General features: G+C 40.9%; 1 protein-coding gene across 1 annotated transcript in view; it reads left to right on the top strand.

Moving 5' to 3' along the window:
• The first annotated feature begins 1,762 nt into the window (after positions 1–1,762).
• The window catches only part of LOC121879892 (COBW domain-containing protein 1-like), a 40,561-nt gene continuing 22,649 nt past the window's right edge, over positions 1,763–19,674 (top strand). The window contains 3 exon segments of the mRNA XM_042386677.1: positions 1,763–1,882; positions 8,101–8,334; positions 15,669–15,765. Coding sequence (XP_042242611.1) covers positions 8,115–8,334; positions 15,669–15,765 — 317 coding nt within the window. The 5' untranslated portion in view covers positions 1,763–1,882; positions 8,101–8,114.

Genomic DNA, 19,674 nt, shown 5'->3' with positions numbered 1-19,674 from the left:
TATCGAGGAACTGTCCGCCAGGGTGGTCAGTCGGTGGGCGGGTTCGAGGTGTTGAGATATGAAGACTGTCCGCCAGGGTGGTCAGTCGTGTAGGCGGGTACGAGGGTGTTGTGATATCGAAGGAACTGTCCGCCAGGGTGGTCAGTCGTGTAAGCGGGTACGAGGTGTTGTGATATCGAAGAGGAACGTCAGGGGTGGTCAGTCGTAGCGGGTACGAGGTGTTGTGATATCGAAGGGAACTGTCCGCCAGGGTGGTCAGTCGTGTGTAGGCGGGTACGAGGTGTTGTGATATCGAAGGAACTGTCCGCCAGGGTGGTCAGTCGTGTGGCGAATTGGGGTGTTGAGATATAGGAACTGTCCGCCAGGGTGGTCAGTCGTGTAGGCGGGTACGTGGGTGTTGTGATATCAGGAACTGTCCAGGGTGGCAGGAAGCGCTGCTGTCTCAGCTGTACAGATGGTCTAGTCAAACATCTTCATATGTGTAGCTGTAGTTTGGATCCATTTAGACTCACCAGTTTCTGCATTACATATTGCAGCGGTTTCTTAGAAGTAATGTTATCAGGATCCCGCACCAGAAGCCTCAGGGCTATCATGAGGTTGACTTCATATCTTTAACACTGGGTATACCTACAGTAGTTCTTCCCTCATATTAAGTACTTTAGTGCTCATGGGACATCCTAGGATAATTCTGAGGCTTTATTTAGCATTTTCTCCGAGCGTCAACGCCTTTCCCGTCACGAGGACCAGGCTGGTGTGTAATCTATCAGAGATCTTATATAGCCTAGGTACAGTGTTTTAACAATTCTAACATTGGCACCATAATGTGGGCTGTACCTCGCTACACTTGTGAAGGTCTCAGTCTGTCAGTACATTGGCGGGTTAGCTGTTGGGTGGCAGGTAGGGTACAAGGTAAAGTATTTAACATTATATCAGCTCTATATGACGCACAAACCCCGGTACCGGATGTTTTTAGGTTTTATTTTAGTCTTTAATAAATTATCTTTGTGTTGTTGTTATTTTATATCCAACAATAGTTACTTTCATGTATATAATGATGGGAATGAACGCGGTGACGAAACGGGTAGAGCAGTGGTGACGAAACGGGCAGACCCCATTTATATGTTTTATGTAGAACAATGTAAAAAAATTAATAACACTGTGTAATACAAACACTTTTATCACCCAATATAAGAGCATAAAACAATAAAATAATACACAGATCAAGTTATGAAATAATAAAAGAATATTTACTTTTATCCTCTTGGCAGTACAGCTCAAACACTGATTCATTTATAAAAGTTAACCTTTGCAAATTAATGTAAACTCACACCACTAATTCTCATAGCCGAGGTGTACCGTAACAGAGACTAATGAATATATATGTAAAATTATCGGCCAAAGAAAGTATATAAAGTACTTTCCTTGGTACTGGGGGGAGGGGAGCTGATCAGTGTTATAATATTACCACGAACTAGTTTATTTATTGATTAACCTCAACTAACTAATATATACCTAACATAACTACCTGATGACAGTTTATTATTACTTAGTGTTACTATAACTACCTGGTGATAGTTTATTATCAATTAGTGTCACGATAACTACCTGATGATGGCTTAATATTACTTAGTGTTCAGTTTATAATGCAATAATAAGTAGATGTAATACAATTATTTAAAAGTGTATCAGTAGTAGAGTAAATTTTGTTTTTCAGTAAATAATAATTGTTTAAACTATGTGATGTTAGTTTATATTAGGTAAAGTTGAGTTGTTCGTGGTAAGTTATTAACAGTGTTCATCGCCTCAGTTGTAAACATTAAGTCGACCAAAATGTGTTAATTAAAATACAAACTTGGATGATTTAATACTTCACTAGGTCACTGTGAGTTGTTTATTAACTTATATATAGCCAAGGTGAACCGTGGTACTTTAGTAAGACGTGTTACCTGTCTAGTACAGTACTGTCTGTTGGTGGGTAATGTGTGTCACTACCACCAGTTGTTGGTGCACATGGAGAGTGTAGGGACAGTGTCACTACTGTTGTTGTTAAAACAGACTCAGTCAGCCAGCGGCCTTACTTGATGGAGAGTCACCACCAACATGCTACCAGCTGAGTCACCACCAACACATGTTACCAGAAGCAACACCAGCTGAGTCACCACCAACACATGTTACCAGAAGCAACACCAGCTGAGTCACCACCAACACATGTTACCAGAAGCAACACCAGCTGAGTCACCACCAACACATGTTACCAGAAGCAACACCAGCTGAGTCACCACCACACATGTTACCAGAAGCAACACCCACTATGTTACCAGAAGCAACAGCTGAGTCACCACCAACACATGTTACCAGAAGCAACACCCACCAACACATGTTACCAGAAGCAACACCAGCTGAGTCACCACCAACACATGTTACCAGAAGCAACACCCACCAACACATGTTACCAGAAGCAACACCAGCTGAGTCACCACCAACACATGTTACCAGAAGCAACACCCACTACTGCAACACTAACACAGCTGAGTCACCACCAACACATGTTACCAGAAGCAACACCCACTAACACATGTTACCAGAAGCAACACCAGCTGAGTCACCAACACATGTTACCAGAAGCAACACCAGCTGAGTCACCACCAACACATGTTACCAGAAGCAACACCAGCTGAGTCACCACCAACACATGTTACCAGAAGCAACACCCACTACTCAACACTTAAGCTGAGTCACCACAACACATGTTACCAGAAGCAACACCAGCTGAGTCACCACCAACACATGTTACCAGAAGCAACACCCACTACTGCAACACTTAACACCAGCTGAGTCACCACCAACACATGTTACCAGAAGCAACACCACTAACACATGTTACCAGAAGCAACACCAGCTGAGTCACCACCAACACATGTTACCAGAAGCAACACCCACTAACACATGTTAACAGAAGCAACACCAGCTGAGTCACCACCAACACATGTTACCAGAAGCAACACCCACAACACATGTTACCAGAAGCAACACCAGCTGAGTCACCACCAACACATGTTACCAGAAGCAACACCCACTACTGCAACATAACACCAGCTGAGTCACCACCAACACATGTTACCAGCAACACCACACTGCAACACTTAACACCAGCTGAGAGTCACTGAGTCACCACCAACACATGCTACCAGAAGCAACACCACTACCAACACTAACACCAGCTGAGTCACCACCAACACATGTTACCAGAAGCAACACCACCATGCAACACAACACCAGCGAGACTGAGTCACCACCAACACATGTTACCAGAAGCAACACACCCACTACTGCAACACTTAACACTAGCTGAGCACTGAGTCACCACCAACACATGTTACCAGAAGCAACACCCACCACTCAACACTTAACACCAGCTGAGTCACCACCAACACATGTTACCAGAAGCAACACCCACTAACACCAGCTGAGTCACCACCAACACATGTTACCAGAAGCAACACCCACCAACACATGTTACCAGAAGCAACACCAGCTGAGTCACCACCAACACATGTTACCAGAAGCAACACCCACTAACACCAGCTGAGTCACCACCAACACATGTTACCAGAAGCAACACCCACTACTGCAACACTTAACACCAGCTCAATATTAAACAAATTTAAAAATGTTTCAATTTCACTGTTTTGTAGTGAACACTGTCCCAGTTATGTAAAATGTGTTAAAACTTGGTTATTTCTGAATTAAACGTGACGTAGCCTAACCTAACCTAACCATTTTTCATTAAAACTTAAATATTCACAATTTCCTTCAATCAACAACTCTTCACTGACTTACTGTGCAGTGAGAGTAGAATGGGTGAAGCTTTTATCCCTCACAACTCTTAAAGATATTCAGAAATATATTCATTATGCACAATACACTATTTGATATGTGTATATTACATAACTGTAAACGCCTTGGTTAAGGTCGTTCAGGTGACGGGCAAGTCGAAGGGAATGATTGAAACTCCCCTTTTGACTCATTCAATATTTATTGATGTGGTCAAAACCTACAGAGGAGATGTTCATAATATTACATGGTGATCCATCTGATACATAATGAGTTAGTCTCACACAATTTTATCTTAATTACTATTTATTAAACATAGTGACATAACACAAAGTTCTTAACTCTATTAATCTTAGTTATGCTTCATTCTCCATTGTCTTATTACTCCAGGTTAGGCAGAAATGAGTAGGTGTAAGTTTTTATGCCACTGACCAAAATGATACAAATTGTATACATTACCAGAAATTGGGTTCATTTTTAACTCTTTTTTGAGAAATTGGATACTTTGTATTTTTTGTACAGTAAGATCTTGTATTTTGCGAGTAATATAGACTGGAAAAATTGGGCCAAATTCAAATACATAAACTAATGTAAAAAATAACAATATAAACTGGCCACTGTCCATCAACCTGTTATTTACCCAGACTTGATGAGCTTGGGTGGTGTTGTATATCAGAGGCTGGGGATGGGAAGGCTAGTTGTGGCCCTGGTTCACATCCTATCAAGTCCTCGGTGGTAATATCCTGTGTTTTCTCCTCCGCCTCTTCTCCGACAACTATGTTCTGGAGTGCACCGCTAACGTGTCGGCGTGCCGTGCCGTTCCGTGCCGTGCCGTGTCGTGTCGTGTCGTGTCGTGTCGTGTCGTGTCGTGTCGTGTGATTGGTGACCGCCGGCGTTGGTTTGTCTTTCGCCGGTTCTCGGATGTTCGAACGAGTGCCGGAGACAACTTGCCGGCTGTGATCTTGTGTTTGGGTTCCTCTATGGCGTCGTAGAGGAAACCTGGTGCCGGGACGCTCCTCGCACTTTCTACCACAGCTTCCAATAAATCCGTCCGTTTCCGCACGACCGACCTTGCGTCACTCGGGTGTGGTAAGAGAGGTCTCCAAGCATGTTTAATGGTTGCCAATGAGATTTTGTTCCGTGCGGCTACCATGTGGTCCACTACACGTAGGATATGAAATTGCTTCCATAATTGCTTGACAGAGAGCGCATTCTGTTGAGCGATGTCAGTACGGGAGATACTAGCAGGGTCTTGCGGCAAGGTGGGGCAGTTGCCAGAGACCGAAGCGGGGTCGTCTTCCACATTGCTATCGTTAGTGTTGTTTATTTCGTTCACTTCATCTTGAGAGTCTGTGGCTTTCCTCATTCTGTCGTGAACTGCCTTATTGTAAAGCAACTTCACATTGGTAATTATTTCTTGTTCAAGTGTCTGCCAGTCAGATACCAGGTATGTCCAGGAGCATTGTCCATAAATAGAAGAATTTTTAAATTGAAATTCAAGTTCCGTCAGTTCCGTCGTGAGTCGGGCACAAGACACTCGTCAAACAACTCGTGGGAAATATTTCGCGTCGTGTAGTCCTTGTGATTTTGTTTCCAATACACTCAAGTTATAGAAGTCAAAATTGCGGTAGGCACGAGGGCTTCTTTGATCGGCAGGTGACTGAGGGCTTCTTTGATCGGCAGGTGACTGAGGGCTTCATCTTATGCTGACCTGATGCATCTGTGTTAGTAAAGCAGTGAGTCGGTCATCTTTACCCCGTTTGTCGTCCTCTGATATGATAGTAACACGGGGAGATTGTTTCCAGTTGAACGGTTTCATCACAATTATAAATTTGATCCAACGAGTATCTACCTTCTTCTACACGTTGGTCTGCCGTCTCTGGGAATTAACCCGCGGTCACCTCGTCCGCAGGGGAAACTTCTCCGCTGTACCGTTCACATTTCACACCACGACGTTCTCTTAAAGTTTGCCGGCCGGCCGGCCAACAGAAGCACCAAATTGAGGGTGATTATTTATGTTTTTCTATATTGCTGCAGCATCATAAAAGATCAGGTGTTGGTTGAGTGATCCACCAACACTTGTGTCACACAGCCAACAAGACACTCCCTCAAAAAATGTTGTGTCACAGCCATCAGCCTGGTTTACTCAGTGGACTCAAACGCGACTCTATTTGACGCACCAACGTTTACACCGAACAACTTCTTAATCTCGTCTTTCTTTGCCTTTATTGTGCTTTCCCGAACACCATTAATCTTTCTCATCTCACTAGTGTTTAGTTCTTCCTCGAGTAACTTAATCACACGCTGCTTATCCTGCATCGAGTACTTAACTCCCTTGTGATAGTCCCGCTTCTTTTACTTATTTGGCCTCTTAGGTGAGTCTGTAGGACCCCCAGGTGAGGTTGAGGCCATTATCTTTACTCAACAGGTGGCAGCACACACTAACAGCCCGGGCGGTGGCGCGGGGATAACCCGTGTGATGTCATTCGAGACGGTGGCCAGCGTTCGGCCGGCTGGATCTTGCAATATTTTACGCCAAATATAAGACTTGGTTACGTTAGGTAGTGCTCGCGAATTTCAAAATTGCGAAATGAAAATTATTATATACAGTACAGTAATATCTCCTTAACCACAACAATTGGTCCACAACACTTCCGGGAATGACAGATTTACAGGTAACGAGACGACTCTCTCAAACCCGGAAAAAACTCCCCCATCCACGGAATTTTCCGGTACCGGGAAAATTTTCTCTGAATTTTCCGGAAAATGTGGCCCTCGGAAAATTTTTCCCAAAGCCGGAATTTTATGGAAAATTCCGGCATTTGGAACGATTTTCTGAGAAAATTTCAATTGGGGCCACTGGGGAGTTGAGTGTTTGAGGGACTCCGGGAACAGAGACATTAATGTATTGTTCATTATAATTATTATAGTACAGTTGTGTGTTATACCAGCTGAGAAAAGGTGCCCTGCCCCCTCCTCAATACTCACTGCTGATTGGCTGTTGCAAACCTGTACAAATTTGTGAAGTAATGATGTATTTCTAAATGAGTTTATTAATAATGACCGTTTCTGACGAGAAAGATATTTAACTAAATTATATAAAGATTCACACAATAATTATTTCAAACATGAACACGATTTTAGTTTGCCCGTGGAGAAAATTAATTTGAGTCTGGTACTTTCGATGTTTGGCTAAATTTTGCCTTATTTACCCTACTTTTTTGGCGAATTATTACCTGTAATAAAGCAACATCCTAATAAACCACCGAAAATAACACAGATAAAGTTAAATAAAAACTAAAAACAACACAGAAAAAGTTCTTATGTTCTACAGCTTCAGCTAGAGTTGAACCTGATGACTTGGCAACTTTGTCATCCAAGTAAAAACACACACAACAACATTGGCTGTCCTTATGTTTTCAACTCTACCACCACTAGTGGGTAGAATTTATGTTTTAAATTCAGAAACATTAATTAAAATATATATGAACAGTAAATAAGTGTTGCTTTCATATTCTTATGTAGAATAATGATGATATGTTTTCACATTACTTAAAACAACCTTATTTTTTTTTTTACATTAATTTTACTACAGCTACAACCAGTCTTATTTTCTTCAGTTTTATATGTAGAACCAGTCAGTCACTGGTTTTGTAAACAACGAAAACAATGCCGTCTCGTCTCCTCGTGTGTTTTAATATTCTACGTATTATTAATGAATTGTATTGTTCATTTTGCACACACAAACATTAATTCAATCAAAAAAACATTCAGTAATAAACAAAAATGAGTCTTTCGTATACTATAAGAGAAATGCCGCTGTTTACACGATTGTGCACGTCTGAACGTTGGCGGGCCGCTCAAACCCGTCGAAATTCGAGTTTCCGCCGTCAAAATTTTAAATTGTGTAATGTTTTTTGTGTGTCCAAATAAAAAAAACGTTGAATTAAAAACTCGCGAAATTTGATAACCTATTGTACGACATTTAACCCTTCAATATGTTTTCAAAGAGACCACGAAGCAGTGAAAGTGGTACTAGTGCTTCCAAGCATACGCACAAGTCACTATCTATCCAGGAAATGGGTGAATATCCATGGTCCGGCACCGGTCAGGTCCCGAGGTTGCCGGACTAGAGAGGTACAACCTGTGTGTGTGTGTATATAAATTTGGGGGCCCACTGATGAGTTTGGCCTGGGTCCCTCAAGTAGGTAAATCCGGCCCTGCCTTTGTGTAGGTTGAGTTGACTAAAATACCAACTTGTTACAGGTACTTTAGACAACATGGGAGGAGATGATGATGTTGTGCCCATGTTAGTGAGAGAAGAGGAGGAGGAGGAGGAAGACCAAGTACCTCACCTGGTAGAAGTGAAGGAACTACCTCGCGTCCCTGTTACCATCCTCACTGGCTACCTCGGGGCTGGAAAGACAACTCTTCTTAACTACATCCTGACTCAACAACATAACAAGAAGATTGCTGTTATACTGAATGAGTTTGGTGAAGGTAAGCTTGTGTTGTGTTGTGTTGTGTTGTGTTGTGTTGTGTTGTGTTGTGTTGCTCCACCACCTCTGTCTTGATGCTCGGTGAATTTTAGATCTTACACTGTTATTTTTCTCGCTGTTATTAATACGTTTTTCATAATGTTTAGACAATTCTAAGACCTTTTTCTAATATATTTATGTTTTTCATAATGTTTAGACAATTCTAAGACCTTTTTCTAATATATTTGTTTTTCATAATGTTTAGACAATTCTAAGACCTTTTTCTAATACAGTGGTCCCTCGGTTGACGAGCACAATCCGTTCCAGAAGGTCGTTCGTTAACCGAAAAACTCGTTAACCGAAACCATTGTTTCAATGGGTTTTTGGGTAATTGGTTCCAGCTCACCGAAAATTGCCTAAATTCAACAAAAAATGTAGAAAAGTACACTTACTTTGAGGTGTGTATGTAGAAGGCTCCTGGATGATGATGATGGGAATTAGAATGGGGGTGGAGGAGAAGGGAGAAGAGAAGGCATCGGGGTGGAAGAGAAGTCACCCCATGGTGCCATTTCACCCATAAAATTTTAGTTCTCTTGGTGTAATTCAAGATTATTTTCTTTAAATCAACACTGCACTGCATTATATATTGTCAATATGTAAAATAAATTTCAAAATGACCAATAATTTGCTTGGAAACACAGAAAAAAAGCATTTAGTTGAAGAGAGTCTCAAGCAAGATGTTACCTCCACTGAAAACAGAGAGAGACTAACGCCTGTTTGCTGTGTTAAGAGGCTGGATGGCGCGCATTAAACTAGTCACTTTACCTTCAGTTATGTTCAATAATTGTTAAAATGACTAAAAAATTTAATATTTGACTTTTAAAATTTTTGAATAGTATAAACTTCTTGATATTTGCTAAAATAGTAAGGAATTTAAGCCCTAGAACCGATTACTGTATTGGCAGACTAATACTACAGCTGGTTGACCGCTCAGTGCAAGTGAAAACATGTTGAGGTCGGCTCTTAAGAAACTCGTTAATCGAGGGATTGCTCGTTAACCGAAGTTAAGAATCTTATGGAAGGTAACTCGTCAACCGAAATCTCGTTAACCGAGGCGCTCGTTAACCGAGGGACCACTGTATATATAAGCAGCTCCTCCTGAACTTACGACGGGGTTAGGGACCCAAATCCAGGTCGTAAGTTGAAAATGCTTAAATAACACATAGAAAATCTAAAATGGTTGTCTCTTTTTCTTCTCAGCTCCACAAAACTCTCACTTTTAACCTTGCCAGCCATTTTAAAGTGAATTACAAACGAAAACTTTCTCCGTGTACCGACGTCGGGACTCAAAAAATACGTAATTTGACCACATTTGGGTACGACTGAGGCCGCCATCAGTGCGGGTGGTCGTAAGTCGGGGAGGAGCTGTCTGCAACTCATGACGGACTATAAGCACCTCTCTGCTCAGTAACTTTAAGGGATATTTGTCTTGGAAAAAAATAATGTGTTTTACGAGATGAGAAATACTGCAGTCTGTTGGGGATTTGCATCATATTGTAAACACCCAAAATGGCTTCCAATCAGATTAAAAAATATAAATAAATAAGTAAAATTAGATAATGAAAATTTTTAATATACAGTTGTCTTAAAAAGTTGTTATACTCCTCTGTAGTGATGTTTATATAAATGGATTAAGCTGATTGATGGTGGACAACTTTAGGGGTTGGAATTCAGGTGATGGGGGTGTATGGCAGGGGGGTCCATATATCCCAGGGGTAAACCTATGAGCGTTATCCCACCACAGTACCACACTGTGTAGACCATCCCCACCACAGCACCACACTGTACACCACCACAGCACCACACTGTACACCACCACAGCACCACACTGTACACCACCACAGCACCACTACACTGACTGATACAGTCTATTGAAACAGTTTATTTAGCCAGAAGAACACAGAGTGGATAACAATATTACCATGACTGAGCCAGTTGAGCACCTGAGCTGCACCTGATATATACTGTACATTTATCTCAAGGAAGTATTATGTAACATTTAGTATCAATAGTACAACAGCATGGTGGTAATAACAACATGTTACCACGGTTACCACTTCATTATTTATTTATTTTATTACATTTATATTATAAGTATATACATATTTTACTGTTGAGTTGATGTACAGTATAATCTCAGTTTACGCTGTCAATTAAATCCGTCGAGGTCTGCGTAAAACGAGAAACGCGTAAAAGAAATAACAGAACATATGGGATTAATTTAGATAGAGACTGGGCCGACCTCCAAACTCCACTTTCTCCGACACAATTTTATGATGGTATGCACACACAATTAATATTTAAGAGAAATATCAATAATATTGGTTCCGAGGCAGAGGGCAGATTATTGGCCCTCACCTGTATCACCTGTATCACTATCCACCACAGAGGCTTGAAGGGCCTCTTTGTCAAACCCCTCAAAGTCCATATCCTCACTATCACTGACTTGGGCCGGCTGTGTTGGGTGGCGGGTGAAGAACTTGGTAATGTTTTGTTGACTGGGCGACCTTGTGCGCACCCTGCCCGCGCCGCTTCCCGCGTATATGATGAAATGAACCGTGTAACTAATAATTGCCGGTCTGGTCAGGTGCCGTGTAAAGGACCAAACTCGTAAAGGAAATCCGCGTAAATCGAGACTATACTGTACATTAATATAATAAGGGAGGGAAGCAGTACAGCAAGGGGTGTATTAAGGTGGAGCAAGAGGACAGAGCTGTCAGTATTATGTCTTGTTGGCAACTATTATTATTGTAATGGTAATTTCTATCTCTGTACAGGACAATTTCTGATATACAGTCAGTTCTGCTACAACGCGTGTTTTGTCAACACGAATTGGCTATAACGCGATTAATGAATAGAAGAACGATATTTGTGAAACGTGAACGAGTGTTGGCTGTAACGCTATTCCACTCGAATGTTTTAGGTGTACTGTCGCTTGGCGTGGGGTTATGCAGTGTTTACACTTCACGTTCGACATTACATGTTCAATTGATTCATGCGTTTTGTTTGTGAATAATTGCAGAAATAATTTATGTAATATTTATGTATTGTACTTTGTATATTGTAAAATTGTAAATAAAAGAGAAAAAAAATAGTGTTTTACACCCACGTTCTCTGTTTCCATCACACGATCAGCTGAAACACGTGGGTTGTCTTGAAGCGTCCTCGGTGATTTTTGCTTACTATTTCTCCAGTTTTGTGGTATTAACTGTGAATATGGAAAAGAAGAATATCTCCAAGAAGCTTTCTGGTGATCGCATTCCCGGCGATGATCGCAAGAGAAAGGCTATAGCACTTGAAGAGAAGCTCGACGTTATCGAGCTTTTTGAACGTAAGGAAAGAACGCGTGATATTGTGCGTGCAACGGGAATAAAGGAGTCTACTTTACGCACCATTAGAGACAATGCAGCAAAGATTAAAGCAAGCTGTCTTGCTGGACAAACCTTGAGTGCTCGCAAAAGTGTGAGATCACGGCCAAAGGAACTTGAGGAGATGGAATGGCTTCTAAGTGTTTGGATAGAAGATCAAACGAAAAAGCGATCTGGGACCAACTGTCTCACCATTAAAGAGAAAGCCTTATGAGGACCTAAAGAAAAAAGCTGAAAACTCTGCTGATGTTGTTGCCTTTAGTGTCAGCAGTGGATGGTCTTCTGGCTTTAAGAACCGCTGTGTGTTTGATAATGTCATGTTATGTGGTGAAGCAGCCGGTGCGGACGAAGAAAGTGCCCGGGCATTTCCTCCCATTGTGAAGATATTGGATGAAACGGGTTTATACTGGAAGCGCCATGTCAACAAGAACTCACATTTCCAGGCTTTAAGGACTGCATGACAGTGTTATTGGGTGCTAGTGGAGACTTAAGCCTGTGCTGGTGTATCACTCTGTCAACCCGCGAGCTTTAAAGGGTTACATAAAGTCTACTCTAGGTGTTTACTTTAGGTCGAGCATAAAAGGTTTGGATGACGGGACAAATTTTTTCTGACTTTGTTGTGGATGTTTTTAAAAATGATTACAAGAAGAATATAGATTTTAAGATTCTCCTCATTTTAGATAATGCACCAAGCTGCCCTCCACCATTGAGAGCTTCCTGACCTTTCTCCCTCCAAATACAGCATCTCTCCTTCAACCAATGGACCAAGGAGTAATAGCAGCCTTCAAAGCCTATTATATGAGGCGTACATTTACGATACTTATTGCAGCTACTGAGGAAGATGATAAGGCCAGTGTTCTTCAGTTTTGGAAAAGTTTCAACATCAAGAATGCAATTGACATCATTGTGGAGGCCTGGGGTGATGTAAGTAAGGACTGCTTGAGTGGAGTTTGGCAGAAGCTTCTCCCAGATTTAATTCATGATTTTAAAGGCTTTGATCCATCAGAGGAGCTCCCAAAAATAAAAGAAAATTGTGTTTCTCTTGTGAAGTAAGTTGGCTTTGCTGAAGTGGAAAGGCTAATGTTGAGGAACTGCTCGAGTCTCACTGTGAAGACCTCTCTCTACAACAACTGCTGGGGAAGTACAAGATGATGAAGTCCAGGATGCAAAACAACGAGAGCTTCCCACTTCTGTTTTGTCTTCTATCCTGAGGGAAGTTGATAAGCAGTTGCAGCTCTTGGAAGACAATAACTACAGTACAGATCAGAGCAGGATTGCAGTTTGTGGTGTTAAATCTTTTTTTAGCACCTAATGAACAGCTTATTTGTGAAAGACGCCAAACATTAGACGTCTTTTATAAGTTAACCCCCAAGAAGCAGTCTGAAGACACTAAACCACAGCCATCCACTTCTGGACTTAGATGTTTTTTTCGTCCCAACCATGGAACCAAACCTGCGCCTGGTGATGACAACTGTCTGCATGACTCCCCAGACTCACCCTTCTGAAATTGGGGTAAATTTTATCAATTAAAAAAAACAAATCACTATATAAAATAATCATTTGTTTGGTATGTATTACTTGGTGTTTACATCCAGTGTACGCGCATGTTTCTCGCCCCAGCAGTTTGACTTAACTTTTACAAACATACAGTAAGTACAGTACAGTGCATTACCCTTATTCAAGATGACTGGTAAGAGGCCATCAAGTGGAAGTGACCGCAGTAGTGCAAAAAGAAGTCAAAAAGGCATTACACTGGATATTAAACTTGATGTTTTAAGAAGGTATATAATGAATTATTTAATGTACTGTATTGTATGTGTTCATAAACGTTTATTTTCATTCATAAAAATGCATTAATTACTGTTTTGGGGCCGAAAAATTGCATCTCCAGTTTTATAATGGAAGTCAATGGGAAAATAGGTTTTGCGTTACGGAATTTCGCGATACGGTCAATTTTCCAGGGACGGAACACTTCTGTAATGCTGGGGATGCCTGTAACTAATATATGATGTTTGTGTATGTAGGTGAGGGTGGCAGTGTTACTAAGTGCTGTGTAATATCTGGCCAATATCAGAGCAAGACTTGAGTGAGGTCAGGCCTTCTGGTGTGGGTTCAGGAGCCCATTATCCCTGAGCGTGTGTTTAGTGACTCCAGTGCTCGTGTGGACACCCCAGTAATGTTTGGTGATAGTGAATTTAGTGGTGATTATGGTGATACAAGTGGTGAAAGTGAGCCTGACCCAACAAATGAAAGTTAAAGTGGGCCCATAACTCAGTCTTATAATGAAATCGAACTGTTGCCGGCATCAATAATCAGTGCTTTAGTTGATGAAGAATCTGTGTGGTGATTTTTAAAGAATGCAGAGAAAGACTTTAATCAGCACGTGGTTGATTATGTGGAGGCCATTAAAGTTATACGCACTCTGTAGGATTTACGTTGCTTCAAGTTACTACAATCTTCAAGGATAATAAAATGAAGGAATTAAAGAAAGTAAGACTGTAGTACTATTGTCATAATATACTGTTTTTACCAATGATTATGGAACTTTTCTCTGCCTTTGTATGTTAATTATGTTGGGGGGGGAGGGAGTGTAGTGGTGACCTTATTATTACACACTATTATAATTAACAATATTATAAGTCTTTGGCTAATAATAGGGACGGAAAGATAAATACTGATAGGCAAATGAGTTTATTATTATTAAATTTTTTGGGTGGGAGTTATGGGGGGTGGGGGGGTGTGTTATTTATGGTAATCCTTAACTTGTTTTACAGTATTAGTCAACAATATTAAGACAATTTAGCAGAAAAACTCGATTATTGTTGGTCTGAAGATCAAACAACTGTACGTCACTGGTAGTTATTCTCATTCAACTCACGGTAAAATAATAACTATTCACAGTACTAACTTCCGGTTTTCACAGTTCACTAGGTGAGGGATTGAGCCCCACGATAACAAAAAAATGAACCCTCTAGCTTAAAAAACAACAAAGTTATGGTTGCTTGAACTTAGAAAAACTTTAAACACATTTTTCTCGACTATTTGAATTTGCCGCTTCACCCCCTCTGATGTGGAGCGCTGCATATGCTATTAAAACCCCCTGTTGCTGGTGCATTAGGGATAAATCACTTAGTAAATATTAACCTCTGAGTGGGATGACTTCCTTTATAATTACATCTCCTAATTGATGTCTTAAGTGAGCTATGTAGGTGATCGTGTCCTTATGGCAGTTTTCTGTTATTTAAAAAAAGACGAAAACAAAACAATCTTTTCTTTTAGTTTTCCTTCTGTCAATAATGTTGCACAGTTAAAAATACTGAACAAATTCAACTTTATTAATCACTAAAATTTGTCAAGGAACTATTAAGACTATAGACTATGTTGGTATAACCTATTAACACCCTGAAGAAATGACTAAGGATGTGAGAAATGAAGTTAAATATGAGAAGAAAAAAATAACAGTGTTTCCCTGGACCCACCAGCTCAAAATATTTTATTTATTTATTTATTTTATTATTAGTTTTTTTCTACACCTCAGTCACATCCCTGCGACTACAAAAACTGCTCATTCTACTCTTAATTAATTTATCTCTGAACAACTACAAAAACAGCTCATTCTACTGTTAATTAATTTATCTCTGAACGACTACAAAAACAGCTCATTCTACTCTTAATTAATTTATCTCTGAACGACTACAAAAACAGCTCATTCTACTCTTAATTAATTTATCTCTGAACGACTACAAAAACAGCTCATTCTACTCTTAATTAATTTATCTCTGAACGACTACAAAAACTGCTCATTCTACTCTTAATTAATTTATCTCTGAACGACTACAAAAACTGCTCATTCTACTCTTAATTAATTTATCTCTGAACGACTACAAAAACTGCTCATTCTACTGTTAATTTATTTCTCTGTTATCAGGAAGTTCAATGGAAAAGAGCCTTAACATAGGCCAAGACGGCGATCTGTTTGAAGAGTGGCTGGAACTACGCAACGGGTGCCTCTGTTGTTCAGTCAAGTGAGTTAACCCATAGTACTGACCTGACCTAACCTAACCTGACCTAACCTAACCTAACCTGACCTCGTAGTGATCAGCTGACTGTAACATATCAGCTGAATACTTAACTCATACTGTCAGTAAAGTAGAGTTAACATTGGAATAGTCTAACACACAGATTAACTCTACCTGGTCTATCATTAACTCTACTTGGTTCATCATTAACTCTACCTGGTGCATCATTAACTCTACCTGGTCCATCATTAGCTGAGATTTTAATTCATGTGCACTAAATTTCATGATACTTGTTCACAGATGATGATAAAGTTAAACCTCTACAGCATTTACTAGTAGGCAGTAGGTAGTGGGCAGGTACCAAACAGGGAGGTCCTGGGAAGATATTGGAAGCATAATGTGTTGTCTAATGGTTGACTCTGCTGCTGCCATATGTGACCAAGTCCCGGGTTGATGATCTGACTTTCTGCCTCATTTACACACAGGGTCTCAATTGTTTCCCTGACAACACAACACAACACAACACAGCACAGCACAGCACAGCACAACACAGCACAGCACAGCACAACACAACACAGCACAGCACAGCACAACACAACACAACACAACACAACACAACACAACACAACACAGCACAACACAACACCCATTGAAACAATGGTTTCTGTTAACGAACTTTTCGGTTAACGAACGACCTTCTGGAACTGATTGAGTTCGTTAACCGAGGGGTCACTGTATTATTATATTTTCGCCCCCCAGGCCCTGATGTGGGTCAGTGACCTGTGTCTGGGTGGGCTGATCCCCCCAAAAAAGAAAAGAGGAACATTGTAACATACAGTGACCCCTCCGTTAACGAACTCAATCAGTTCCAGAAGGTCGTTCGTTATACTAACAGCTGTTAGTATAGATGAGGGGCGTGGCTTATGGGCCAGATTACCGTGGAAATACTAAATTGTTTTGTGTTACTGTCACCAGAGGGCCCTAGTGTGTGTGTGTGTGTGTGTGCGTGCGTGCGTGTGTGTGCATGCGTGTGTGTGCATGCATGTGTGTGTGTGTGCGTGCGTGTGCGTGCGTGTGTGTGCATGTGTGTGCGTGTGTGTGTGTGTGTGTGTGTGTGTGTGAGAACAAATACGTCTTCAAATAATGGCGGCTTGTCTTTTCCATTATTTAGATAGGAAATTACCGATGGATATTTTAATTAATTTTTTCAGATATTTCTCTAAGAGTTTACAGGTATTTTATAATGAAAAAAAAAAATATTATAGATAATTATTTATTTTTTTCATATTAAATACAAATATTGAAGTAGTTTAATTATATAATATTTTTATATTAGATAAATTGGTAGAATATTTCTGTGATGTCGAATTTGAAGAAGATTGATTATGTGGAGATTAGCCCCCTTTAGCCCACCCCTAGCCCTCAAAGTTTCAGGGCAGTTATATTTCAGGCTTGATAAGGGTGGGGCTAATTTTCAGGTGAGCATTTGGGGCTAATCTTCAGGTCATTCATAAAGGCTAAACATTACGAAGTTGGGTTAGGTTTGGTTTGGTTAGGTTTGGTTAGGTTAGGTTATGTTAATATTGGCTAGGTTAGGTTAGCTTAATATTGGCTAGGTTATGTTAGTTTAGACTAGGTTAGTTTAGCTTAATATTGGCTAGGTTAGGTTAGCCTAGCTTAATATTGGCTATGTTATGTTAGTTTAGGCTAGGTTAGTTTAGCTTAATATTGGCTAGGTTAGGTTAGCCTAGCTTAATATTGGCTATGTTATGTTAGTTTAGGCTAGGTTAGTTTAGCTTAATATTGGCTAGGTTATGTTAGTTTAGGCTAGGTTAGGTTAGTTTAGGCTAGGTTAGGTTAATAATGGCTAGGTTAGTTTAGGTTTAGGTTTGAGTCAGTAGCTGCGACAGTTGCCCTGGGTGTCTGCATAGGTGCCATATATACAGGTACACCGTTGACTCTCCTCCTCCCAGTTAGAGAGGTACGGACACACACACGCTCCTCTACGCCACACTTTACCATTCTGGCAGCTGGGTCTTGTAATGTTGCTTCCACCTGTACAGAGAGACATAGTTATACACACAGGGTAAACTAAAGATTAATTCCCTTTACTTGAGTGTGTTGTGAGTGTGTTGAGAGTGTGTTGTGAGTGTGTTGAGGCAGTGGATGGGATGCAATAATAAAAATAATAATAATAATAATAATAATGATAATAATAATAATAATAATTAACGGTTTATTGAAAGAGCATGGCAGCCAGAAGGGTGAAAATATACAGTTACATAATTGGTGAATGGGTCTCTTAATTGACAAATAATATACAAGTAACATAAGTGATACAAATATGATATATAATAACTAGGTGGGGAGAAGGTGTCAATACTTTTGAGTTAGCCCGACTGTATATCGAGGCAGACAAGTGCCAATGCCGGAAAGACGCTGCCGTAGCCCCTCCCGCACTAGATGTAGCCCCCCACGCGTGCCACATCTGTGATCGACTCTGCCGGTCCTGTATCGGCCTCTTTAGTCACCTCAGAACTCACCAACGAAGGTGACATCCTTAATAACTCATATCATTGTATCATAGTTGGATGATCGTCATACTTGATTACCAGTGACAGTAGTAGTAGTAGTAGTGTGTGTGTGTGTGTGTGTGTGTGTGTGTGTGTGTGTGTGTGTGTGTGTGTGTGTGTGTGTGTGTGTGTGTGTGTGTCTAATAAGCTGGAGTGTCTAATCTTCAGGTGGGAAAAGCTGGGGTTCTAATCTAAAGGTGAAAAAAAGCTGGGGCTTAACTTTAAATAAAATAAGCTGGGGGTTGATCTTAAGGTGAAATAAACTTAGTATTTGACCTTTATGTAAATAAGCTGGGAGGCTAAATTAAAAATGAAAAGTTTGCCTCATCAAATGAACTAAGCTGCGGTGTCTACTCTTCAGGTCAGGTCAGGTTAGGGCAGATCAGGTTAGGTCAGGTCAGGTTAGGGCAGATCAGGTCAGGTTAGGTTAGGGCAGATCAGGTCAGGTCAGGTCAGGTCAGGTCAAGTTAAGTTAGGTTATTACGACAGACAACCAAAAGTACACAAAGTTACAGTACCTCTGGGTCTAGTTCGTCTCCTGGTGTTCCACTGAGTACCCTTGGCTCCAGTGATGAAGGCGCGAGGTATTATCCACTGTTTACCGACTCTCTCATCTCGTCTGTTGCTCGTTACTCTTGAGATGGCTTGTAGATATCCTCTGTGATTGTTGTTGTTCTGGGTGTGAGTACGATTGTTGTTCTGGGTGTGAGTACGATTGTTGTTCTGGGTGTGAGTACGATTGTTATTGTGGGTGTAAGGGGCAGGTATCCATGCACGAGGGTGTAGATTTCGTCTCGTGTTTTGTGCTCGATGGTGTAGCGAGTTTTCACTATGTCGGGGTACTTGCACTAGGGGAAGCTGCCTGTACTGTGTGTTAGACCAAGCTGGGGAAAGCTGGTTGTCTTGTGTGTTAGATGAAGCTGGGGAAAGCTGATTTTCTTGTGTTTTAGACCAAGCTGGGGAAAGCTGATTGTCTTGTGTTTTAGACGAAGCTGGGGAAAGCTGGTTGTCTTGTGTGTTAGATGAAGCTGGAGAAAGCTGATTGTCTTGTGTTTTAGACGAAGCTGGGGAAAGCTGATTGTCTTGTGTTTTAGACCAAGCTGGGGAAAGCTGGTTGTCTTGTGTGTTAGACGAAGCTGGGGAAAGCTGGTTGTCGTGTGTGTTAGACGAAGCTGGGGAAAGCTGGTTGTCTTGTGTGTTAGACCAAGCTGGGGAAAGCTGGTTTTCTTGTGTTTTAGACGAAGCTGGGGAAAGCTGATTGTCTTGTTGTGTGTTACTCCGTTGCAGTTGTCTGTACTGTGTATTTGTCCAAGCTGGGGAAAGTTGACTATATTGTGTGTTA

The sequence above is a fragment of the Homarus americanus genome, unplaced genomic scaffold, assembly GCF_018991925.1.
Source record: "Homarus americanus isolate GMGI-L3 unplaced genomic scaffold, GMGI_Hamer_2.0 scaffold58530, whole genome shotgun sequence".
In the NCBI taxonomy this organism is placed as follows: domain Eukaryota; kingdom Metazoa; phylum Arthropoda; class Malacostraca; order Decapoda; family Nephropidae; genus Homarus; species Homarus americanus.
The sequence above is the reverse complement of the archived record's forward strand: the minus strand, read 5'-3'. Positions and strand labels throughout refer to the sequence as shown.